A 21,536-nucleotide genomic window follows, 5' to 3' on the forward strand; every position below is an offset into this window, starting at 1 on the left:
TGTTAATATCCATTACTTAAAATCTATGTTAATATTTAAGTGTTTCTAAAATATTACTCCTATATTAATTTCTTTTATACTAAAAATATTTTTTTTATCTTTCAATTAAATAAAGAACATACTACACTCAATTTATAAAGTTTATAGTTAAAATCAAGTCCAAAATATAAGCAGTTAAATTAATTAACAACTCTCCATGTTGTTGTATTGCCTATTAAAATTGTTCAAATGTTTCCGTGTAATTATGTTTGATCTAGCGTTTGTATTAACTTTTTGGAATTGTAAACTATTATAATAGGAAGGAGCCAAAGGATGTGTTTATCATTAATGATAAGATATTACGATTAGGATTTAAATTTAAAAACCAAATCTGAAAATCTTTTAAAAAAACTTTCGATTTTGTGTTCATAAGGGGACTTATTTTAAAAAATCGGACTCCAACTCTAATTTTGATCAGTGATCATTATCTCATTGGCATATGTAATATCATGACTATAATTACTTTAGAAGTATTAAACAAAGCTAACATGTTAATCATAGAGCATTAATATATTTGAATTTATAATCAATTCATATAATATTAACAATAACTACATTTTAATTGAATAGAACTATTTTCCATCATATCCGATATAATATACAAATTTTAAAGGGAAAGAGATCAAATATACCCTTCTACTTTAATTTTTGTCCTTCGCATAAAAGTGGTCGAAAATATCTCGAGGTTGAGGGTTCGAATCCTTGCTCAGTAAAAAAAGAAGAAAAAAAAAGAGAAGAATTTCGCAAGGCGAGGCTTTCGTGAAATTTCTGCCTTAAGACCTAACTTTTGCCCAAAATTAAGCCTATTCGGGCAAAAATTAGGCCTCAAGGCAAACCTTTTGCCCAAAATTAAGCCTTAAGGCCTAACTTTTGCTTGAATAGACCTAATTTTGGACAAAAGTTAGTCTTAAGGCAAACATTTGCTCGATAGGCCTAATTTTGCTACGAAACTCTGTTTTGCGATTTTTTTTTACTGAACCGGGATTCGAACCCAGAACCTCGGGGTATTAGGCGAAAGACAAAACTTAAAGACTAGCAATTTGAGGAACCTTAGGGTATTAGCCTATTAGGCGAAAGGCAAAAATTAAAGACTAGCAATTTGAGCGGCAAAAATTAAAGACCACCCCCGAATAAGGGAAATCTTGCAAATTACCCTTTTAAAAGGTACTTTGACGTTGTCTTTTCTTTTTGTTTTTTCGTTTCTCTCTAACTTTAATCCTACTTAACAGGTAATTTATAAATTATAATGACTAATCCAACCCAAATACATTTTTAGCACGATGTGATATTATCTACTTTGGATCATATTCAAATGATTTTCACAAAAATATCTCATACGCTAAGGGCTTGTTTGGTACAAGGGATAGGGATAAATAATCTCGGGATTATATTTGAGATGAATTTATTTCACGTTTGGTTGGGATAAAATGGTGGTATAACTAATCCCGGGATTAGTTATTTCGGGATTGTAGTGTTGTTTTATCTCTGTGGGATGGTGGAATAACTAATCCCATGATAAGTTATCTTGGGATAACTTGTTTCCAACCAAATGACCCCTAAGAGTATTCTTACATCTGATATCTATCTTTCACATCTTTTCAACTACGTATCAACGTGGACTTTATTCATGTCCCCACATTAGTAGTTGAGATGATTGAAAATCTACATATGAGGTGCAGCGATGTTCTCAATAATGTAGGTTGTTTTTTGAAAAAATCGTATAGGCTTGACCCAAAACAAATATCATATGGGTGACACAAATAATGAATCTCGAAAATCTGTAAACCGGTGATAATGAGTCACGTGAAACTTAGTTTGAAGAAACAATATGTGAATTGTAGCGATGGACCATATGGGACATAATTCAAAAGATTACTGGGCGTGTGAATAAATGCACACATTAATAGTTAAAAGGGATAATTTCATAGACCTACCTCCACGTTTACCTCTATAACACTCACCTCCCTTCTGGTTTGACATATTACACTTACCTCCCTTGTTTTAAACATTTTGTAACCAAACTAATTTTAATGACTACATTTGTGTAACCTTCCAAAATTATCCTTTTGTGACCTTAATTATCAAAATGAAAGTTTCCTTAAAAACTCTTTATACTTTATAATTTGTTTGAAAGCAGCTAACAATTTTTTAACTAAGAAGAAACATTTAGAACGTATGATACCTTTCCCATAGTTGAATTCAAAATAAAATTACTGACATTTATATCGGTTACAATAATGAAAAAATATTTTGGCGACACTTGAGGTTTTTATAAGTATTATCGTTTGCGATGTGCTTCTTTTGATATTCTATTTATTTCAACCATATTGACTATTTCAGTTTATGAAATTTTAAGTTGTATCTCATTTATGATAACACATTTGACTAATTTGAAATCTTAACTTCTAGAGAAGAGAGATAAATACGAAGATTATCCTGTAAATAATTGTCCAAAGTTGATTGCTATTGTGCCTAGCCTTGGTTATTGGTTACATCATATTAGATGCAAAAGCACCAAGCGTTTTTATTCACTAAACAAATTATAAAACTTTAGACTGATGTAGAACTTAAAAAAACATATAATAGTATTTGTAGAAACTAACGAGTAAATATAAATAAAAGGTACGATAACTCCATCAGAAAGGATATTTATCAGGATTTTTTTTCGCAATTCTTGGTTAACAGGGCCAAGATGATCTAAATTTAAAAGTTGTGTTTATTATAAGGTTATCAACCATTGCAAAACATAATAGCACTTGATTGAATTCTTCTACAGAGTTTGGGAAATTTTTGAGAGTATGTTTATATCTAAAATATAAAATTTAATAAAAGGTGCCACATAAGGGTAGTTTTGGGATATTAGAGAAAATATATCACTTAAATTAGTTTGGTTATAAAAAGTTTAAAATAAGCGAGGTAAGTGTAATATGTCAAACCAGAAGGGAGGTGAGTATTATAAAGGTAAACGTAGAGGAAAGTCTCTGAAATTATCCCTAGTTAAAATGATCGGGAAGCTACATATAGGGTGTAAGGATATTCTTAATGGTCGATGTGAGTTCTTTAGAGTAAAACCGCGGAGGTTTGATCTAAAACTGATTTTATCATGTCACATTAAGAGTATATTTGAAGTTGCTTGAGCCCAACGGAAAACTAAATTTTATCAACATTAGCTACAAATTAAATACTTTAGAAAAGTTGAATATAACTTAACGGGTAGTTTGGTTTGCGGACTAAATTATTTCGGAATTATAATTTTTGGATTAATTTATCTCACCTTAGAGGTATCCCGAGCTTGATGAGATATAGTGAGATATACATAATTAAGTTTGAGACTAAAATTGAATTTTGTTGAAGGTTTAATTTTTTTCCGGATATATTTATACCTATGACCAAACAACGTATAAAATAAATCTCAAACTTAAATCGTGAGATCTCCCAATCTTATTCGGCGAACCAAACGATGTGGTCAGGTCGCTATCTATATATTATTAAAAAGAGGATAATTTGCCATAAGATTGTGACAAGTGTTAGCGTAGGATAACGCCACGTGATAGTTTTAGGACAAAAAAATGGTTAATTAGGTAATAATTAGTTATTAGTTATTGCCTTTAATTTAAAAAATAATTAAATATTAATATTTTCTAGGAAACATATACATGTATATATTGGATTTAATTTAAATCAGCAAATACAGAATTTAGATTAGAACATAAATTATTTGAATTTGATATGAAAATTAAACACATTTTTTTATGAAGGAAACATATATATCTATATATTGGATTTAATTTAAATTAAAAATAAGGAATTTAGATTAAAACATAAATTATTTGAATTTAACTTTAAAAATAAACACAATTTTTTTATGAACAAGAATCAGGAAATCAAATTTTATCTTTACATTTATTTTTATTTTATCTATAAAAAAAAAAGAAAAACAAACACAAAAATAAAAAGACAAAATGATAAGAAGAATAAACAAAGTAAAACTAACCCCAAGTGCACGCCACTCACCCATTTCCCCCACTAACTCACAAACACACACATGCACGGTTAAGACTTTTAAAAAAACTAAAACATGTTTTTTGTATATTCTTTTTATAGAAAAATTTAAGAATACTAAATTGTATTCTTAAACGTTTAGGACTCTTTTATTTTTTAACAGTTGAACGTTAACAGATTTTTTGTATTAACTATTTAAGTTTAAAAAAATAAATTTCATTTAAACTATGTATTTGAACTTAAGTTAAAAAATAATTATTGAGTCCTACAACCGTGCAACCATAATACAAGGCACGTTATTAGGACTCTTTTTTTTTTTTTTTTTAATTATCTGAGTTTTTGTATTAACTATTTAAACTAAAAAATAATTAAATTAAACTAACGTATTTGAGTCCTAACAAATTCTAAATTTGATTTGAAAAAAATGCAGAATTTGAATTTAAGTTAAAAGATAAACGTTGAACCCTAATAAAAAGTTCTAAATTTGCTCCAGAAAAAGCAATTTCGAATTTTTAACTCATACTTGAATTTTAAATAGAATCAGCTCAAACCTATAATTTTAGAATATATTATAGGATAGAGGTTAAAACTACAATTTTAAATTAATACAATCTCTTATCAGTATTTCAACTTGTGTTGATTTTTTTTTCAACTGGAATTATATAATTAATTAAAAGATAAAAGTTTAAAATTTGAATTTAGTACTTATGGAGATGGTTACAACTTCTCCACTGTATAATTAAAGAGGAAAATTTAAAAACATACCACGTCTGCCTAACTTCTCCATTTCCGTGTCCCCACTTCTCTCGTGCATTATCACATACAATCACTCCCACAACTCAACACATGGTTACAAGTGCTACTTTAGTCCAAAAACTGATTTTTTACAACAATCAGATGTCTTCTCTCTAGGTTACTTATGTTAGGATTTAAATCCCAAATCCGACCTTTGTAAGCAGGTTCCCAGGAAAGATTGGAGGGTCACAGCTGGACCACTTAAATACCAACCTCCTTAGACAGAACCTACTTACGCCGTGATGTAAGCGAAGAATAAATAGCACACACAGATTTATAGTGGTTCACCCTCAATGTGAGAGCTACGTCCACGTTGCTGCTGCAGATCTTATTAAAGAAGAAATATTACAAGTGTTTACAACACTCAACCTCACAACCTCAATCCCAATTACACTCAAGAATTTTACCACAGAAAATTCTCTCAAAGACCTTCTCTTACTTAGGCCTTTCACTAAGAGTATTTCTCTTAGATTTTTTCTCTCTTGGGATGTGTATAGCAAATGATCTTAATGATATCTTACAAATGAACCATAAGCTACCTATTTATAGGAATGAATTTCCTATGATGAGGTAAGCGCTTACATCACGACTATTATGAGGTAAGCGCTTACATCACGACTATGTGAACAAAAGAATTGACTTGTTTGGCCAATTCCACACCTAACAAATCTCCCACTTGAAGACTAATTTTAATTTGTCTTCACACTTTGATCGATGCAGCAGCTCTTTCCTACTTTCATACTTCGTGCAGGCCAACTGAAGTTGAGCATAGCTTCAGTTTGTCTATCGTCACTGCCTTTGTCAGCATGTCTGCTGGATTCTGACTCCCTGCGATCTTCTCAAGCACCAGCGCTCCATCTTCCAAAGCTGATCTAATGAAATGGTACCGGAGTTGTATGTGCTTCGTTCGAGCATGGTAAACCGGGTTCTTTGCCAAATGAATGGCGCTTTGGCTATCACAATATAACACACTTCCCTCGTGGTCCTGATCCAATTCCCGCAGAAAAGATTGTAGCCACATCATTTCCTTTGTGGCCTCCGTCACAGCAACGTACTCAGCCTCACAACTAGAGAGAGCTACTATCTTTTGCAACTTGGAAACCCAAGAGATTGCAGTACCTCCGAAGGTGTAAACATACCCGGATGTGCTCTTTCTGCTATCAATATCACCACCGTTGTCAGCATCAACATACCCTTGCAATCCTGTTTTTGATTTTCGGAAATACAGAGCTGAACTCGAGCTGCCTTTCAGATATCTGAATATCCACTTCACAGCCTCCCAGTGTTGCTTTCCCGGATTGCTCATAAATCGGCTGACAACTCCCACTGCATGTGCAATGTCTGGCCTTGTACATATCATTGCATACATAAGACTACCGATTGCAGATGCATAAGGTATCTTGTCCATCTGCTTCTTCTCATCCTCGGTTGTCGACGACTGATCATTTGACAACCGAAAGTGTCCAGCCAAGGGAGTGTTGACTGGCTTGGCATCATGCATGTTAAACCTTTTGATAACTTTCCTCACATATTCTTCTTGTGAGAGTTTGATGCCCTCCTTGCTTCGGTCGATTCTCATCCCAAAGATTTGCTTTGCAGCTCCCAAATCCTTCATTGCAAACTCTTCCGATAACCCTTTTTTCAACCGATCAATCTCCTGTAGGTTTGCTCCTACGATTAGCATGTCGTCGACATAGAGTAGCAGTATCATGTACGAGTCTTCAAATTTTTTGAAGTAACAGCAGTGATCTGCCTCGCACCTTGAAAAATCAGCTTTCTTCATAAAGCTGTCAAACTTTAAATACCACTGTCTTGGAGCCTGTTTTAGTCCGTACAGACTCTTTTGAAGTTTGCACACCAGATTCTCCTTTCCTTTGATTTTGAATCCCTCCGGCTGTCGCATGTAGATTTCCTCGTCTAGATCACCGTGAAGAAATGCAGTTTTCACGTCCATCTGTTGCAGATGTAGATTTTCCTTTGCTACCAGCCCAAGAACAGTTCTGATAGTCACCATCTTGACTACGGGAGAGAAGATCTCCGTATAGTCAATGCTTTCTTTCTGTTGAAATCCCTTTGCAACCAGCCTTGCTTTATAACGCTTGCTTCCATTGGGTTCTTCCTTTATCCGATAAACCCATTTGTTTTGCAATGCCTTTTTATCCTTTGGCAACTCGGATAATTCCCATGTATGATTTGCCGATAGTGAATCCATTTCATCCTTCATTGCCAGCTCCCACTTAGTTGATTCATCGACTTGCATTGCTTCTTCATAACATTCCGGCTCCCCTCTATCAGTGAGTAGAATGTAGTTGAGGGATGGAGAGTACCTGTGAAGCGGCTTCCTGATCCTGGATGATCTACGCAGCTCTGTGATTGGCGTCTGTTCATTTGTTTCAGAATCAGCACTTTCATCAGCACCTTCTCGGATTGTTTGTTCCTCTGCCTCGGTTGTACCTGGCTGCGGCTCAGGTGCCGGAAAGTCCCTCAAATCGACTATTTCCGATTCCTTGTCCTGACATTCTGAATTCTTTTGCAGCTTGTCTTTGTACAGTACCTCTTCGTTAAAGACAACATTCCTGCTTCGGATGATCTTTCGATTTTGTTCATCCCAAAATCGGTACCCAAGCTCGATGTCACCATAGCCAATAAAGTAACACTTTTTTGATTTTGGATCAAGCTTGCTTCTAGCCGTATCATCATTATGAACATATGATAAGCAACCGAACATTTTCAGAAATGAAAGATTTACCTTCTTACCACTCCAGACTTCTTCTGGAATTCTGAAATCCAAGGGAACTGACGGTCCTCGGTTAATTAAGAAGGCCGCGGTATTGACTGCATCTGCCCAGAATGTCTTGGGCAGTCCAGAGTGTATTCTCATACTCCGAGCACGCTCGTTCAACGTTCGGTTCATTCTTTCGGCTACTCCATTCTGTTGCGGCGTTCCAGGAATAGTCTTCATCATCTTGATCCCATTATCGGCACAGTACCGTTTGAAATCACCATCAGTGTATTCTCCGCCGTTGTCGGACCTCAAACACTTCAACTTGAGGTTTGTTTCATTCTCGACCATGGCTTTCCATCTTTTGAATACACTAAACACATCGGATTTATTTTTCATAAAATAAACCCATACCTTCCTGGTTGAATCATCAATGAAGGTCACATAGTAGTGTGATCCTCCAAGGGAGGGTACAGTGGTAGGTCCCCACACGTCTGTGTGCACCAATTCCAGATTTTCGACCTTCAACTCTCTGCCTGCACTTGAGAAGCTTACTCGCTTTTGTTTTTCGAGAATGCAGCTCTCACACATATGAAGGTCCACCGTCTTCAGCTCCGGAATTAAGCCATTTGTCACCAACAGCTTCATCCCCTTCTGGCTGATATGCCCAAGCCGACAATGCCACAAATCTGTCTTCTTTGTGTTGTCAATCACAACAACAATATCACGACAGCTATCCGTCATGTAGAGAGTGCCAATCTTCTTTCCTCGGCCAACTACCATAGCACCTTTCGCCACCTTCCAAGACCCATTACCAAAGTTGAGATCATATCCCTCATCATCAAGCTGACCTACTGAAATCAGGTTTCGCATCAGCTTTGGAACATGTCTAACTTTTGTAATCTTCCACGAGGATCCATTTGACATCTTCAAATTAATGTCTCTCGTGCCAACAACGTCTAACGGCTCTCCATCGGCTAAATAAACTTTGCCGAGATTCCCAGCCACGTAGTTTGTCATTATATCATGATGTGGGGTGGTATGAAAGGACGCTCCTGAGTCAAGCACCCAAGAGTCTATCGGGCTGTCAACCGATAGCAACAACGCATCGCCAATGTCTTCCGTAGCAGCGTTGATTCCAGCCCCCTTGTTGTCCTCCTTCTTTGGCGCCCTGCAGTTCTTCTTGAAGTGACCTGGTTTTCCACAGTTCCAACACTCATGTGTTCGTCCTGGTCTGGATTGACCCCTGCCATTCCTTGACTTCGATCTGCCCCTATTTCGGTTATAGTTTCTGTCATAATTTCTGCTTCTGTTTTCAACATTAAAAGCAGAACTCGTCGATGCCTCTCCAGAATCTGTCCTGCGCACTTCCTCAGCAAGGATACGATCCCTAACATCGTTGAACTTTAGTTTGCCACTGCCGATAGAATTGCTAACCGCTGCTCTCATTGGCTCCCAACTATTTGGTAGGGATGCCAACAAAATTAGAGCTTGTACTTCATCATCGAAATCAATTTTTACCGATGACAATTGATTTACAATGGTATTGAATTCATTTATGTGTGCAGCAACATGAGCATTTTCCATCATCTTTAGATGAAATAGTTTCTTCATGAGAAATACCTTATTATTTGCCGAAGGTTTCTCATACATGTCAGACAATACCTTCATCATATCTGCGGTGGTCTTCTCCTTTGCCACGTTGTGAGCAACGTTCTTCGACAGCGTCAGTCGAATGACTCCCAGAACTTGTCTGTCGAGGAGATCCCAATCTGCTTGCTTCATCTCCTCTGGTTTCGGACTCAGAGGTTCATGAAGCTTTCTGCCATATAAATAATCTTCAATTTGCATTCTCCAGAACGCAAAATCTGTACCATCGAATTTACCGATGTCGTGCGTCGTACCATCTTCGCCTCCCATCGTTTCTAAATCACAACACTACCTGTTGCTCTGATACCAGTTGTTAGGATTTAAATCCCAAATCCGACCTTTGTAAGCAGGTTCCCAGGAAAGATTGGAGGGTCACAGCTGAACCATTTAAATACCAACCTCCTTAGACAGAACCTACTTACGCCGTGATGTAAGCGAAGAATAAATAGCACACACAGATTTATAGTGGTTCACCCTCAATGTGAGAGCTACGTCCACGTTGCTGCTGCAGATCTTATTAAAGAAGAAATATTACAAGTGTTTACAACACTCAACCTCACAACCTCAATCCCAATTACACTCAAGAATTTTACCACAGAAAATTCTCTCAAAGACCTTCTCTTACTTAGGCCTTTCACTAAGAGTATTTCTCTTAGATTTTCTCTCTCTTGGGATGTGTATAGCAAATGATCTTAATGATATCTTACAAATGAACCATAAGCTACCTATTTATAGGAATGAATTTCCTATGATGAGGTAAGCGCTTACATCACGACTATTATGAGGTAAGCGCTTACATCACGACTATGTGAACAAAAGAATTGACTTGTTTGGCCAATTCCACACCTAACAACTTAATATGGCTATTACCTCGCGTGTATGTCTTATCCTTTGTTGCTCTTATTTTGTAGAATATTTTTTTTAAAATCGATAACATTTTAACTTTGATTAGATGTGGACTGATTTACCAAATAAGGTGCAAGAAGGTGAAACAAATGATGAGGCTTCATATTGCTCGTAAGAGGAACAATGATGATGATGCAAAGGAGGAGCTTTACTCTTTGGCTACAATTGTTGATATTTACTAAGGTATGAAGCTAATAGTAGTAGAGAATGATAAATGCTTTTGTAATTGTTTTTTAGTTGTTTGACACTCATCATTTTGTTAGGAAAAAAATTAATTTTTTGGACCATCCAAGTTGCCACCAGTTTAATCGAGGCATATTTTTTGTTCTTCTGTAATTACTTTTTCCGAAACGTTTTCATGGGACGGTTTCTGCAAATTAATGGATATGAATTGAAGTTGCGGATGGTTATGGACCTGCTTTAGTATTTTATGATAAGTGGCCGAGGATCTACAAAAGTGTTATAACCCATATTTTCATACATTGAGACGTTTTAAAATAAACGCGACAAGTTAAGACAAGATTATTTTAAGGCGCGAGGTAGAGACTTTTAATTCCCGATTTTGTTTCAATGCACAAGTTGCTTATAAATTTTATTGGTATAAAAATATTATTGGAGATTAGGGGTAAATTAACCATGATTAGATTATTAAGTGGGATTAAAAAAAAATTGATCACTTCATTAATTAAGCCTAAAGGGCCATGTGGGCCCCACCCGAATTTATAAAAAAAAAAAAGTACCAAAAATCTGAAAAGTAACAAAACATAGTGCAATGTGAGTCACAAAAGAAGGGTGTACGTGTAACACCCTTGGAAAGAATATATAAGGAATAGGGCATAGTGCAAATGACATCTTTTAAGTCATTTATTAAAAAAAAAAAAAAAAAAATCAGCTACCAAGAACTAGTAAACACATCCATGGCTGTGCACGGCCAGGTTGATGATTAAAAAAAAAAAAAATCAGTTTGTTGCTAATAAAAATTCTAAGGAGACGACAAGGAGAAGGAGGTGGAGAAGCAAGAATAAACATAGGAATTTAAGACACAAATTGAAGCCAAGTATTCAAGGTAAGAATTGGTTATTTCTTTTACATTTAGAATGAGTTGGATGCATTGTGAATAGGTATAAAATGGTGCATGTTGGTATTGAATGTTGTTGTTGAAATTTAAAGTTAGCCGTGTGAAGGGCTTATGTGAAGTAATGTTTGAATTTCTTGTACATGTATTAAGGATGGTTTGAATGTTGTAGTGTGTTTGAAAGGAATGAAAATTTTGGAATTTTGTATATTTGGTATTGAAGCCGTGTAGGGGCTGATTTAGGAAAATTAGTGGACTGATTTAATTGATGCTTTAGTTGTTGATTGTTATGGACATTGTGGTGTATTGTTTGCATTGTAAACATGTGGGTTTGATGTGTAAAGGAAATGCTATGTGTGATGAAGGAAAGCAGTCCAATTCGTGGACTGTTTTGGATTTGAATGTGTAAATAAGTTTCATATGTTGATGTTGGAACTGTGGGCTGTTTTGGAAAAAACAAATATTGTGGATTGTTGGAAATATTATGTGAATTGTTTAGAATGTTCGAATGTTGTTGGTATGGGTTTGGGTTAATAATCGAATGTACGAACGATATTGTGGTTTGAAAGTAAGCCATTGAGTTGAATAATTGGAAATTTGTCGAATGGTGTAAAAGAGAGCTACTAATGTTGTTTTGCCTTTCGGATTGATTATTAATGATACTAGGTTGGTTATTGTGGTTGTTGTTGTTGATTTTTGAGCGAGTTAAATTCTCGGGATGACCTATTTACAGGGGAAATGCTGCCGAATTTTCTGTAGAATTGAGAGTTAGTTTGGAATGAATAATTACTTAAGTGCCTATGGCTAACATTGGATATTCATGGGCATATTTGTAGACCTTGGGGAGCCCGAGTCGTAGATTTGGATTAGCGTTAGATTGGCTAGCTTGGAGTGCGTACAAGGTATGTAAAGCAATCTCCTTTCTTTTTGGCATGTCTTAGTTTTCATAGGCTAAATTAGAGCCTTAAGGAAAATTCTAAATCCGAAATCCGAGCATGTTATGATCCGTATATGTTCTTTGGCACTCTTATGTATGATCTGATGAAATATGAACCTTTATGTATTTGAAAAATCGCTTTTCGAACTTTGCGCAAAAAGGTTTCCCTTTAAGGAACTTCGAAATATCCGAATGCCATATCTTTCACATAAATGCTCGGATTGCTCCAATATATTTTTATAAAAGTTTGCATTACGTATAACGAGTATGTTTTCCATAAGCGGGCCCGACTTGGGTAAATTCCCATCCGTGGGTCCCGCGACTTCCTTTTATGAAATTCGGGAGATTTTGAAAGAATTTGTTAAGACTATTATTCAATTTTCAAATATGATCGTTTTGCTTATGTTTGAATTTATGATATTGATTTTATGCATATGACTACTCACGACTCTATTCGTGCATTTTTTTATTCCCTTCGCCGAGTCCCGGGCCGGTTCTGTTATCGTGCGCGCTTTGATATACTCCGGAGTTATGCTGTGTTTATGGTTCACCGAGCTACTCGCAAAAGAGGGTCGGGTTCCACATATATTTGGTGTTATGCTGTGTATGGCGTTATGTTGTGATATGTGACGGGGATACGAAGATTTGAAACATTCTGGTGTTATGCTGTGTTATGGCGCCATCGACGGGCGGGCGACCATATTCTTCTGTACCCTACGCATGACTTACATATTTTTTTTTAAAGTAAACAAATTTTGATATGTTGGATTTATACTTATGTTCTGTACTTCTACTTCGTTATGCCTCAGATTTGTTTTCTGTATTTTCTGCTTTGCATACTCAGTACATATTTCGTACTGACCCCCTTTCTTCGGGGGGGCTGCGTTTCATGCCCGCAGGTACAGACGCACAGTTTGGTGATCCACCTGTTTAGGACACCCCTTCTGCTATTTGGAGTGCTCCTCTCATTCCGGAGCTTATACTTTTGGTATATATTTGTTAGTACATTTGTATATATTCGTTCATGGGTACGGCAGGGCCCTGTCCCGTCATGTGATTCTGTCGGTCTGTTTAGAGGTCTGTGGACATGTTTGTGGGTTAGGGTCTTTCTGTACGTTTGGGCGATCCCATACGCCGAGGCGGCCGGTCCGCATATGTTGTTTGGGCGATCCTATACGCCGAGGCGGCCGGTCCGCATATGTTTATATATTGCTTGGTTAGCCCTGTGTGGCTTTTGTTGGTATTTTCTGCGTGCAGGGTATATTGGATAGTCCGTAAACAAAGGAAACTCTGCCGAAATTTTTCTGGAAATTACCTAAATTTGAAATAAAGCCTTGTCGGCTTCTGCTATATACTTGAATGCGTTTGTTATAATTTGAGATAGCGTTTGATAGATGTGTTTGGGTGCCCAGATCGGGCACTAGTCACGGCCTACGGTGTTGGGTCGTGACAAAAAGTTTCAGCCAAATCTTGAAGAATTCAGTGGATTTGTATTTTTTACGACATTACAAAGGTTATACTATTTTCTGTGTTCATTTCTTCTTTTGTCTCATTTAAAGTGGGTTTATTCTAAAATTATGTTGAATTTTCTAAACGCAGAGTGATGAATGCTCAAAATAATTGGTAATTAGAAGAATTGGAGTTTTGGGTTTTTCAAATTTGGACAAAGGGATTTGTGCAACAAACAGTACAAATGGAGAATTATCAAAATATTAACAAGGTACAACAATCGCATGTTCACTATTCATAGTTAACTGTATAAATAATATTAGCAAATCATTAGTCCATGGCTATGTATTGCTTCGAACTTCAGCTTTTTAAAGGATTTTTTTTTTAAACAAAAATAATACCAGTTTCAAATACATACTATACCTTATCTATATAAAAAAAAAAGAAGAAGATTAGTGGATATTAAGTGTTAATTTAATTTTTTTTCATTAAAAAATAAAAGTCTTGTGGCCAGTTATTTCAGTCTTGCTTCTCTAAATTTCATTTTTCATAAGCTTCATTTGTTCTGTGATGCAAAAACTTTAATGTATATAGTTTTTTTTTTGGTTATCATTTTGATAGCTCTTTTAGTTGTGTAATAATATATATATATATATATATATATATATATATATATATTGTAATTGTATACAAATCGAGGTTCATATTTATTTTGCAACGATATAAATGAAGAAATATCAAAATATTAATAAGGTACAACATTCTAGAACGGCATTCGTTTGATCACTATTTATAGTTTATTGTATAGTGTATTAGTTTATTTTTAGCAACGTATATGTTATGTATATTTGATATTGTAATCTTTTATATGTTGGTCTATTGGAGGAATAAGTTCCTCTATGTAATAGCACCCGATACCAAAATTGGATAATTGCTAATTACTAAAAGCTAAAAGAGGACAGGTTTGATATCTATATTTTTCTTCTATTTTTGCACTTTTAACTTTTCATTTTAAGTATCTTCATATTATAAGATATATACCCAATGAAGTTTTCAATTGACAATCAATAGATCAGCCAATCCGCATGAGTATTTTATTTTCAAAAGATAAGTCATTTAAAGATAACTTTATTTTTCTATTATTAAAGTTATATAATCACACAAAATTTCTTATATATAATTTTATTATTCTGGAAATTCATATGAAAAAATATTAAGGTACAATTTGACCTCAAAAGAAATACTTTATCTTTAAGTGTAATTATTGAATGATTCCAATGAGTATTACTATCAATTATCCATTATTTTCTTTTATGAGGTTTTTTGTTCTTTAAAATTTTGCCTTAAAATTTGATCATGTTACGGCAATATCACTTGATTCTTTATCTTGAAATCATCAATTGATTGCCTATGTGAAAATTTTGGTCACAAGAGTTCCAAAAGAAGGTTAGGAAGAGGAGTCCCACCAGAGAAATTGAAAAACTAAAGTTTCCTGAAGAAATAACTTTTTTCTTAAATGTTTATTATTCATATATGGGAGAAGAAAGGAAAAATGAGGAGAGAATTGATCCAAACCACATTCTCACATAACAGCTATGTAGTTGAAAGGGGACACATAAACAAACAGTACTCCTTTAAATTTTGATAAACCAAAAGTGATAATGCATCTGTAGATTTTTCATGACTGATTACTTTTGTCAAGTTTATCTTTATTTACTGTCTGTGTTTTATTGAGTTGAAATGGGTCAGAGATGGAGAAGAAATTAATTTTGTTATTACATGGTTCATATATATCTATTTCTCTTATCTCTCCCCTCTTTTTGAAATTAATTTTGTTATTACATGGTTCATATATATCTATTTCTCTTATCTCTCCCCTCTTTTTTTTAAACGATCCGCGCATCGCGCGGGTACTTATACTAGTTTGTGTAAAATTCGGCTAATAAGTGCAACTCCTATCCTAAAAAGTCGGTATTTGTGTTGTAAACTCGCCCACAAATTGCATAACATCAAGCCCCTCACGCCACTTTAAAAACATTTTGAAAGCCCTGCGTGGTTAAGCTTCGGCTCTACAGCATAGCAGTTTCCCTAATCGGCGGATCCTGGTTAGTGTTCTCTCGCTCTCTTTCTCAAAATTTTACATTATTGTTTCTGTTTCATATGATGGATGATTTGGGATGTGAACTTACAGGTAATAATAATAAGAAGAAAAAATTCTTACCTCCCGTAATTGTAAAGTACCATTCTTGTCTTATATAATCGTACTTAGCATTTTTGGTCAATAGATTTTGTGAAACTTGATTGATAAAAAGAGTTTTTGAAGTTGTGTTGAAAGATAGTTTTTGGAACTTGAAGTTGTGTTTGGACATGCATTTTCCTTGGAAAAATTTGAAGTTTTGTGAGTGGAAGAAAAATTTCACCCAGAAACTGGTCCAATCTTGCACTTCTTTAGAGATTGCAGCCAGATACATGTGCAATGTGATGGTGTCCTCGCCCGTACGCATGAATGTATGTGTCTCTGGACGCCATCTCTCAAGAAGTGTAGTAATGAGGGCCCGAATCAAGAGAGTCCGAGTATCCAGCGTTCGGTTATTGGCAGAGCAGATGAGCAACATTTCGGTGGAGTCTATGAATGCTGCCGCCCAGGGGACAAGGTTGACATTTGATCCAGACTATACACCACCGGCACAGTACCAGCCACTGCCTAATGTGCCCATGGGGCGAGGTTCCATATTACCCAGCTAAGGATATGGTCACTACACCAGCCCATCAGCCTCACTTTGAGCCATTACTCACCTCACATTGATGTGCTTTTGAGAATCTCGTAAGTTCCACAGCTCTGCGTATTATTTTGTTTCTTGCAATCTCTGGAGTAATATATTCTCTTTTCAATTTTGTGATACATGAAAATTTGGTAATTAGCTGGTCATGTCGTAGTGAATACCGTGTCTTGCAGTCAGTGGCGGAGCCAAGATTTATGTCAAGGGGGTTCAAAAATATAAAGAAGCCATAAATGAAGAAGCTAAGGGGGTTCAACGTCTACTATATATACATAAAAAATAATTTTCACCTTATATATACAGTGTAATTTTTCGCCGAAGGGGGTTCGGATGAACCCCCTCGGCTCTATCTACGTCCGCCACTGCTTGCAGTGGTGTATCTGGAGAAGGCTCTGGTGTTTAGGTAGAGGGTTCTCCTCCTATCACCGAGGCAGTTTCAACTCCTCCTGCTGCCGACTGTGGCATTTCATTGCAGCAAAACTTGTCCCAGTTGGATATGGTATAAAGAAACTGCAAATCATGCTTACCATTGTGGATGACTTGGTGTCTGTTGATGATCTCGTTGAGAATCATCTGACAGTAGAACCAATTAACCAGTACGTTCAGAGCTGCGATATTGTGGGCTTTCAACAAAATATGTAAGTAAATTACACAATGCTCGTGTTTTTGTTTCTACTGGATTATCGTGCATGTTTATTTGCTGTTTTTTTTTTAAAATCATCTGCTGCCTTTGTGACAGGAATTTGTTACTGCATTGAGGTGATGGAAGTGAGTGATGAATCATGATGGAGTTTTACTTTTTTCGCCCTCCCTATAGACTTCAGATTTTGTTTTTCCTAAGGAAGTTGGATCTGATATGGTCCATCTATTTTGTTCCTGGGGATGGATTTTTTGAATTTGAGAAGAGTTATATTCAATCCGTGATTTAATTTACCTTACACGTGGTGATTGCAATATGATGTCCAAGTTATTAGATATCTGCAATGGAACTATGGTTGCAGCGTTGATGTATGAGCTAAAACACCTATCAAAGTAACTTGGAAGAGAACACTCCCAACAAACTTTTGCGTTTATTCTTTTCTGGATCTTCAATATTGTGATTTATCTACCATGGAGGTCTATCTGCATAATAACTTGATTAAGTGTTCTAAAACGAAAGAAGTACTATGGCCAAATTTGATGGAAGAAAGGCGTCAAGGTCATGTGTTTTTCAGGACGATTGATAAACGTGTGCTAGGTAGGTGTGATGTGTAAAAAAGATTTGACCGGAAGATGGGAAAGCATGTATTGCCCAGAACAAAATTTCAAAATGTTATCTATGGTCTATATACCATGAAGAGTGATGGCAAAAACAAGTTGCAGAAACCGCTATACAGCTCAACTCTGAAATTTATTATTTGCAGAAATCAAAGCACATTCTCCAGTGATAATTTCGCCTTTTAAAATCTCTCTTATCAGCCTCCACCATCTTGGCAGGGCTGCCGGCCCACTCTGTGGTTAGTCTGTTTGATAAAAACTTAACCTCAGTAAACATATGAGATTGAGAATCAATTGTGAGAAGTAGTTTAGCAGAAACTTACACAGGAAATGCAAAAGATTTTGTGCTGTTGGTGCTACTCGACCGAACAGAGATGTTATCATGACATTGCTTCGTTGCTGAGACCGCTACAAGATTCGAGTCTTCATGATCTGGAAGCTTTTCAGTGTTCTGACTCGCAAACAGTGATGCTAAACTTCTTGGCGTTCCATATTCAATGCTTGTGCTGTTTTCTGCCTTTGTATTTGGTACTGATCCTTCTCTAGAAATTGAATCTGCTACACTATTTTTGTCACAACATGCTTCCTTGGAGACGAACTCAGAGGCCATTGAGACTGGTTTCATCTCTTTATCCTATAAAAAGAGGTAAGAAAATATGTCTGATCCGTCGTTTCTTTCTTTACACTCTTTACCAACGCATAAATCATAAAAATAGACTTTCAAAGGTTTCGTTGGTACATTAAATAATTCATGCTATTTACTTAACTGCAAAGATGAGTGTTTTATAATCCGTTCAAGGGTTCTTTGAAGGAAACTTAAGAATTAAATTAGATGAACTAGTTGGCCTTTCGAGTTCCAACAAACTAAAAGAGGTTAAAGAGTGAGTAAATTTTGTCAATGGTAATTGTGCTATAATAAGAATTTTTTGGTATTTACAATGCACAGTAAAGATGCCTGTAACTCGTAGAATTTTATCTGAATAGTTCGGAAGCAAAGGGATAAACTGAAAGAAGAAGAAAGAAGTATAAAAATCTACACTAAGAACAACAAAGAGTAGCATTATTAGTACCACTTTGAGAAACATCTGGCAGATTGCATGATTCCCACTTTCTAATAATTCTCAGTTTTACACGTTTTATAAGGCCTAGCTTTGCACATTTTGAGTTCCTGCTTCCTCTTTCCATTTGTTTGGTTAGGAAGTGACCTCAAGAATTTATAGAGACTATCAAACCCAAAAAGAAAAAAACTGAAATAGAACAAGTCAACAACTGCTAAGCATAGAGAATATACCTGATTCTCTTTTTGATCAACCAGCTCTCTGTCCAAACTCGGCCGTTTTGGAAAATCATGGCTAAAGGAAATGGCATCAGCAATCTCAGTAGCAGCTTTAGATTCCATCAATAGCTTCTTAGAGTCGTCGTCAAACTGCTTAACAATGCCCTCATACGATTCAGGCTTGGAATCAGAAACGTTGTACTCTACTTCTGCACTATTGTCCAGTTCATACTTGAGCATGTAATAAATATTACGGTGGTTCAACTCACAATTTTGCACAGAACATTCTTCCCCATCCATACAAATGTCCTTGAAAACTTGATGATTGCTGTCTCGAAGAAAAACAACTAATTCGGGTGGTTTGCACTCCATATAATTCAGATTTTACATTACATCTTTCTCTGCAGTGGATAAAAGAACTGTCATGTTCTAGCATATATAACAGCATTTACATGAAAGAACTACAGTATCATACATAGAAAAAGCTTGAATTATATTGAATGTGATTTTAGATCTTTAACATACTGTGCACATACTGCCCTTACAATCAATAAAAGTTGAGGGAAGACTGAGGTCCATAAGTGGTGGACACTTTAAGGGAAAATTACAGAAAAGAGCTCATCATATGGCACCTATTATTACGCGAAACTCACCAACTCTTTTGTGGTATTTCAAGATAATTTTAGGCATAAAGGTTCAAACTTTATTGCTTCATAGGACATATTCTTTTTCTGAGATGGACATGATAATGACAAGCAACGTCTTTCCAGTTATGCCTTAGGAAGGGAAAGGAAAATCAGGGTCACAGAACATCAGCATATTTTTACAGGAAGATCAGAGTCTTACACCCATCCTAGACTCCATCATATAGACCAAAAGTTAACAAGAAGCAAGGAGTTGATCGAAAGGAGAACACTAGTGAGACGGACTTGTGAAGACCAGAAGGTAGATTTCAAAATCAGTGACTACTCAGCGTTAACAAACAAATTCCATGTTATTACATAGATCGTAGGTGACATACATGAGGGCTTATGCCATATCTGCATAACCAGAAAGTGACTTACATTTTCATGGAAAAATATTATGTCCAAGAAATAGAGCTTCACCAATTTGCACATAAATAAATTCACTAAATTCAAACATTTCCTACCGCCAAGAAGCCAAGAATGGAAGCAACAAAGATTAAAGATTACAAAAGAAAGGCATGGAGAAGTATTGAATTGCAAAGAGAAGAAAAAAATGATATAACAATAAACAAGCCAAGCATCTAACCAAACCAGTGAAAGTGGAGAGCCAACTAATGAGGAAGAGTAGATGACCTCAGATTACAAGGTCTCAACTGTTTCTTATTTTGTGCCAGTTAGGTAAAGGCAGACGATTGGATTGAAGACCTCACAATGATCAAAATATTCATGCAGCATTTGCAGATATTTAATTAACACAAGCTTGTCGGCATTTCCGGAAATGATTGTTCAACAAAAACTATACTTTCACAACTACATCTCCTAATACATATTTTTTCATGACAACAAATTATTCAAATGGCCAGAAATAAACAAAAACTAGAGTCCCCCCCTCATCGAACAAGTGTAACTACTACTAAGATAATTTATTTAAACAAGGAAAATGAACATTTGAATAATGAAGTAAAGTATCTTCTTTTAATCAACAACTGATTCTAACCTGCAAACAGCCATAATTAACATATAGAGAAAGTCATGAGTTGGTGGAGAAGATATCACAAAGAAGAGTGAACAAAAAATGTAATTCTGTGCAAGAAGCAAAGCTAAAACTCACTTGTTAATTTTCTTGGTCTGCATAGACAAGATATTCCAATTCTTAATATACACATATTAGGAAGAAAGAAGGTGCATTTATAGGGAATTCTCAAGGCAAATCCATGAGCGGTATTTGTCCCTTCCTTATTTGGTGCTATTGATGCACTTTGTTACTATAATCAAATTAAAGGTTACTTTTAATTTTCCTTAATTTTGTATTAGTAGGAAATCCCTCACTTTCAGCTTTGGAGAATTCTTTGCGTGGGGAATGCTTAAATTAATAGCCGACGAAAGCAGTTTTTGTTAGTTAGAACTGCAACCTTTTTATCATAGAATTAATATTTGACTCAAATATAGTACTCGTATTATTGTCGTAGGGGTCTTTGGTTTGGCGTACTAGGGACCAGATATTTGGTCATGTTCACATCAATTAGCAACACTATCATGTCTCAAGGGACAACTAATTGGCGAGATTAATTCAATCTAAATAGTAATGTCAAGAAATCAAATTTTATTAAGTAAATTATGTAGTACTAAATAAGCAAACGGAAAATAATATGTGATCAAATGCCATGATATAAGGTTGTTCATACGTGTATCTTTTTTTAATAAATTTAACAATTTCTGTGATACTGTGTTTGATTGAACATATCATCGATGTCAGTTAATTTGACTTATATGATATATATTATTGGTTGTGAAAGAGAAATAAGTAAAATAATATTAATATAGAGTCATCTCGTTAAAACTATTCAAGTTTGTAAAGTCGACGGTCAGGACATATTTGGTTGAGCATTAGCCTAAAAAAAGGAGATTGAGATATATATATCTCCTCAAGAGTTTCACCTTATGTCCTATCTTCTATCTTGT

At 35.4% G+C, this 21,536-nt stretch overlaps 1 protein-coding gene and 1 long non-coding RNA gene across 6 annotated transcripts; one reads left to right on the plus strand and one right to left on the minus strand.

Annotated features, from left to right (window-relative positions):
* The first annotated feature begins 15,034 nt into the window (after positions 1–15,034).
* LOC132632824 (uncharacterized) lies at positions 15,035–19,054 on the plus strand. 4 transcript variants are annotated; one of them, XR_009579479.1, is made up of 4 exons: positions 15,048–16,399; positions 16,532–16,993; positions 17,095–18,258; positions 18,928–19,054. It is a non-coding gene; the product is annotated as an uncharacterized LOC132632824 (long non-coding RNA). The 4 variants fall into 4 exon arrangements; XR_009579480.1 differs by having other exon boundaries at positions 15,353–15,680; positions 15,767–16,993; XR_009579477.1 differs by having other exon boundaries at positions 15,358–16,399; positions 16,728–16,993.
* Positions 17,719–20,804, minus strand: LOC132632823 (uncharacterized). 2 transcript variants are annotated; one of them, XM_060348923.1, is made up of 4 exons: positions 20,686–20,804; positions 18,904–19,289; positions 17,936–18,246; positions 17,719–17,857 (listed from the first exon to the last, which is right to left on the minus strand). In XM_060348923.1, the coding sequence occupies exons 2-4, from the start codon at positions 19,258–19,260 to the stop codon at positions 17,749–17,751; spliced, it is 777 nt and encodes a 258-aa protein (XP_060204906.1). In that variant the 5' UTR covers positions 19,261–19,289; positions 20,686–20,804; the 3' UTR covers positions 17,719–17,748. The 2 variants fall into 2 exon arrangements, with proteins under 2 accessions (XP_060204906.1, XP_060204907.1); XM_060348924.1 differs by having other exon boundaries at positions 20,572–20,698.
* Positions 20,805–21,536: the final 732 nt, after the last annotated feature.

The sequence above is a fragment of the Lycium barbarum genome, chromosome 3 (genome assembly GCF_019175385.1).
Source record: "Lycium barbarum isolate Lr01 chromosome 3, ASM1917538v2, whole genome shotgun sequence".
Classification (NCBI taxonomy): Eukaryota; Viridiplantae; Streptophyta; class Magnoliopsida; order Solanales; family Solanaceae; genus Lycium; species Lycium barbarum.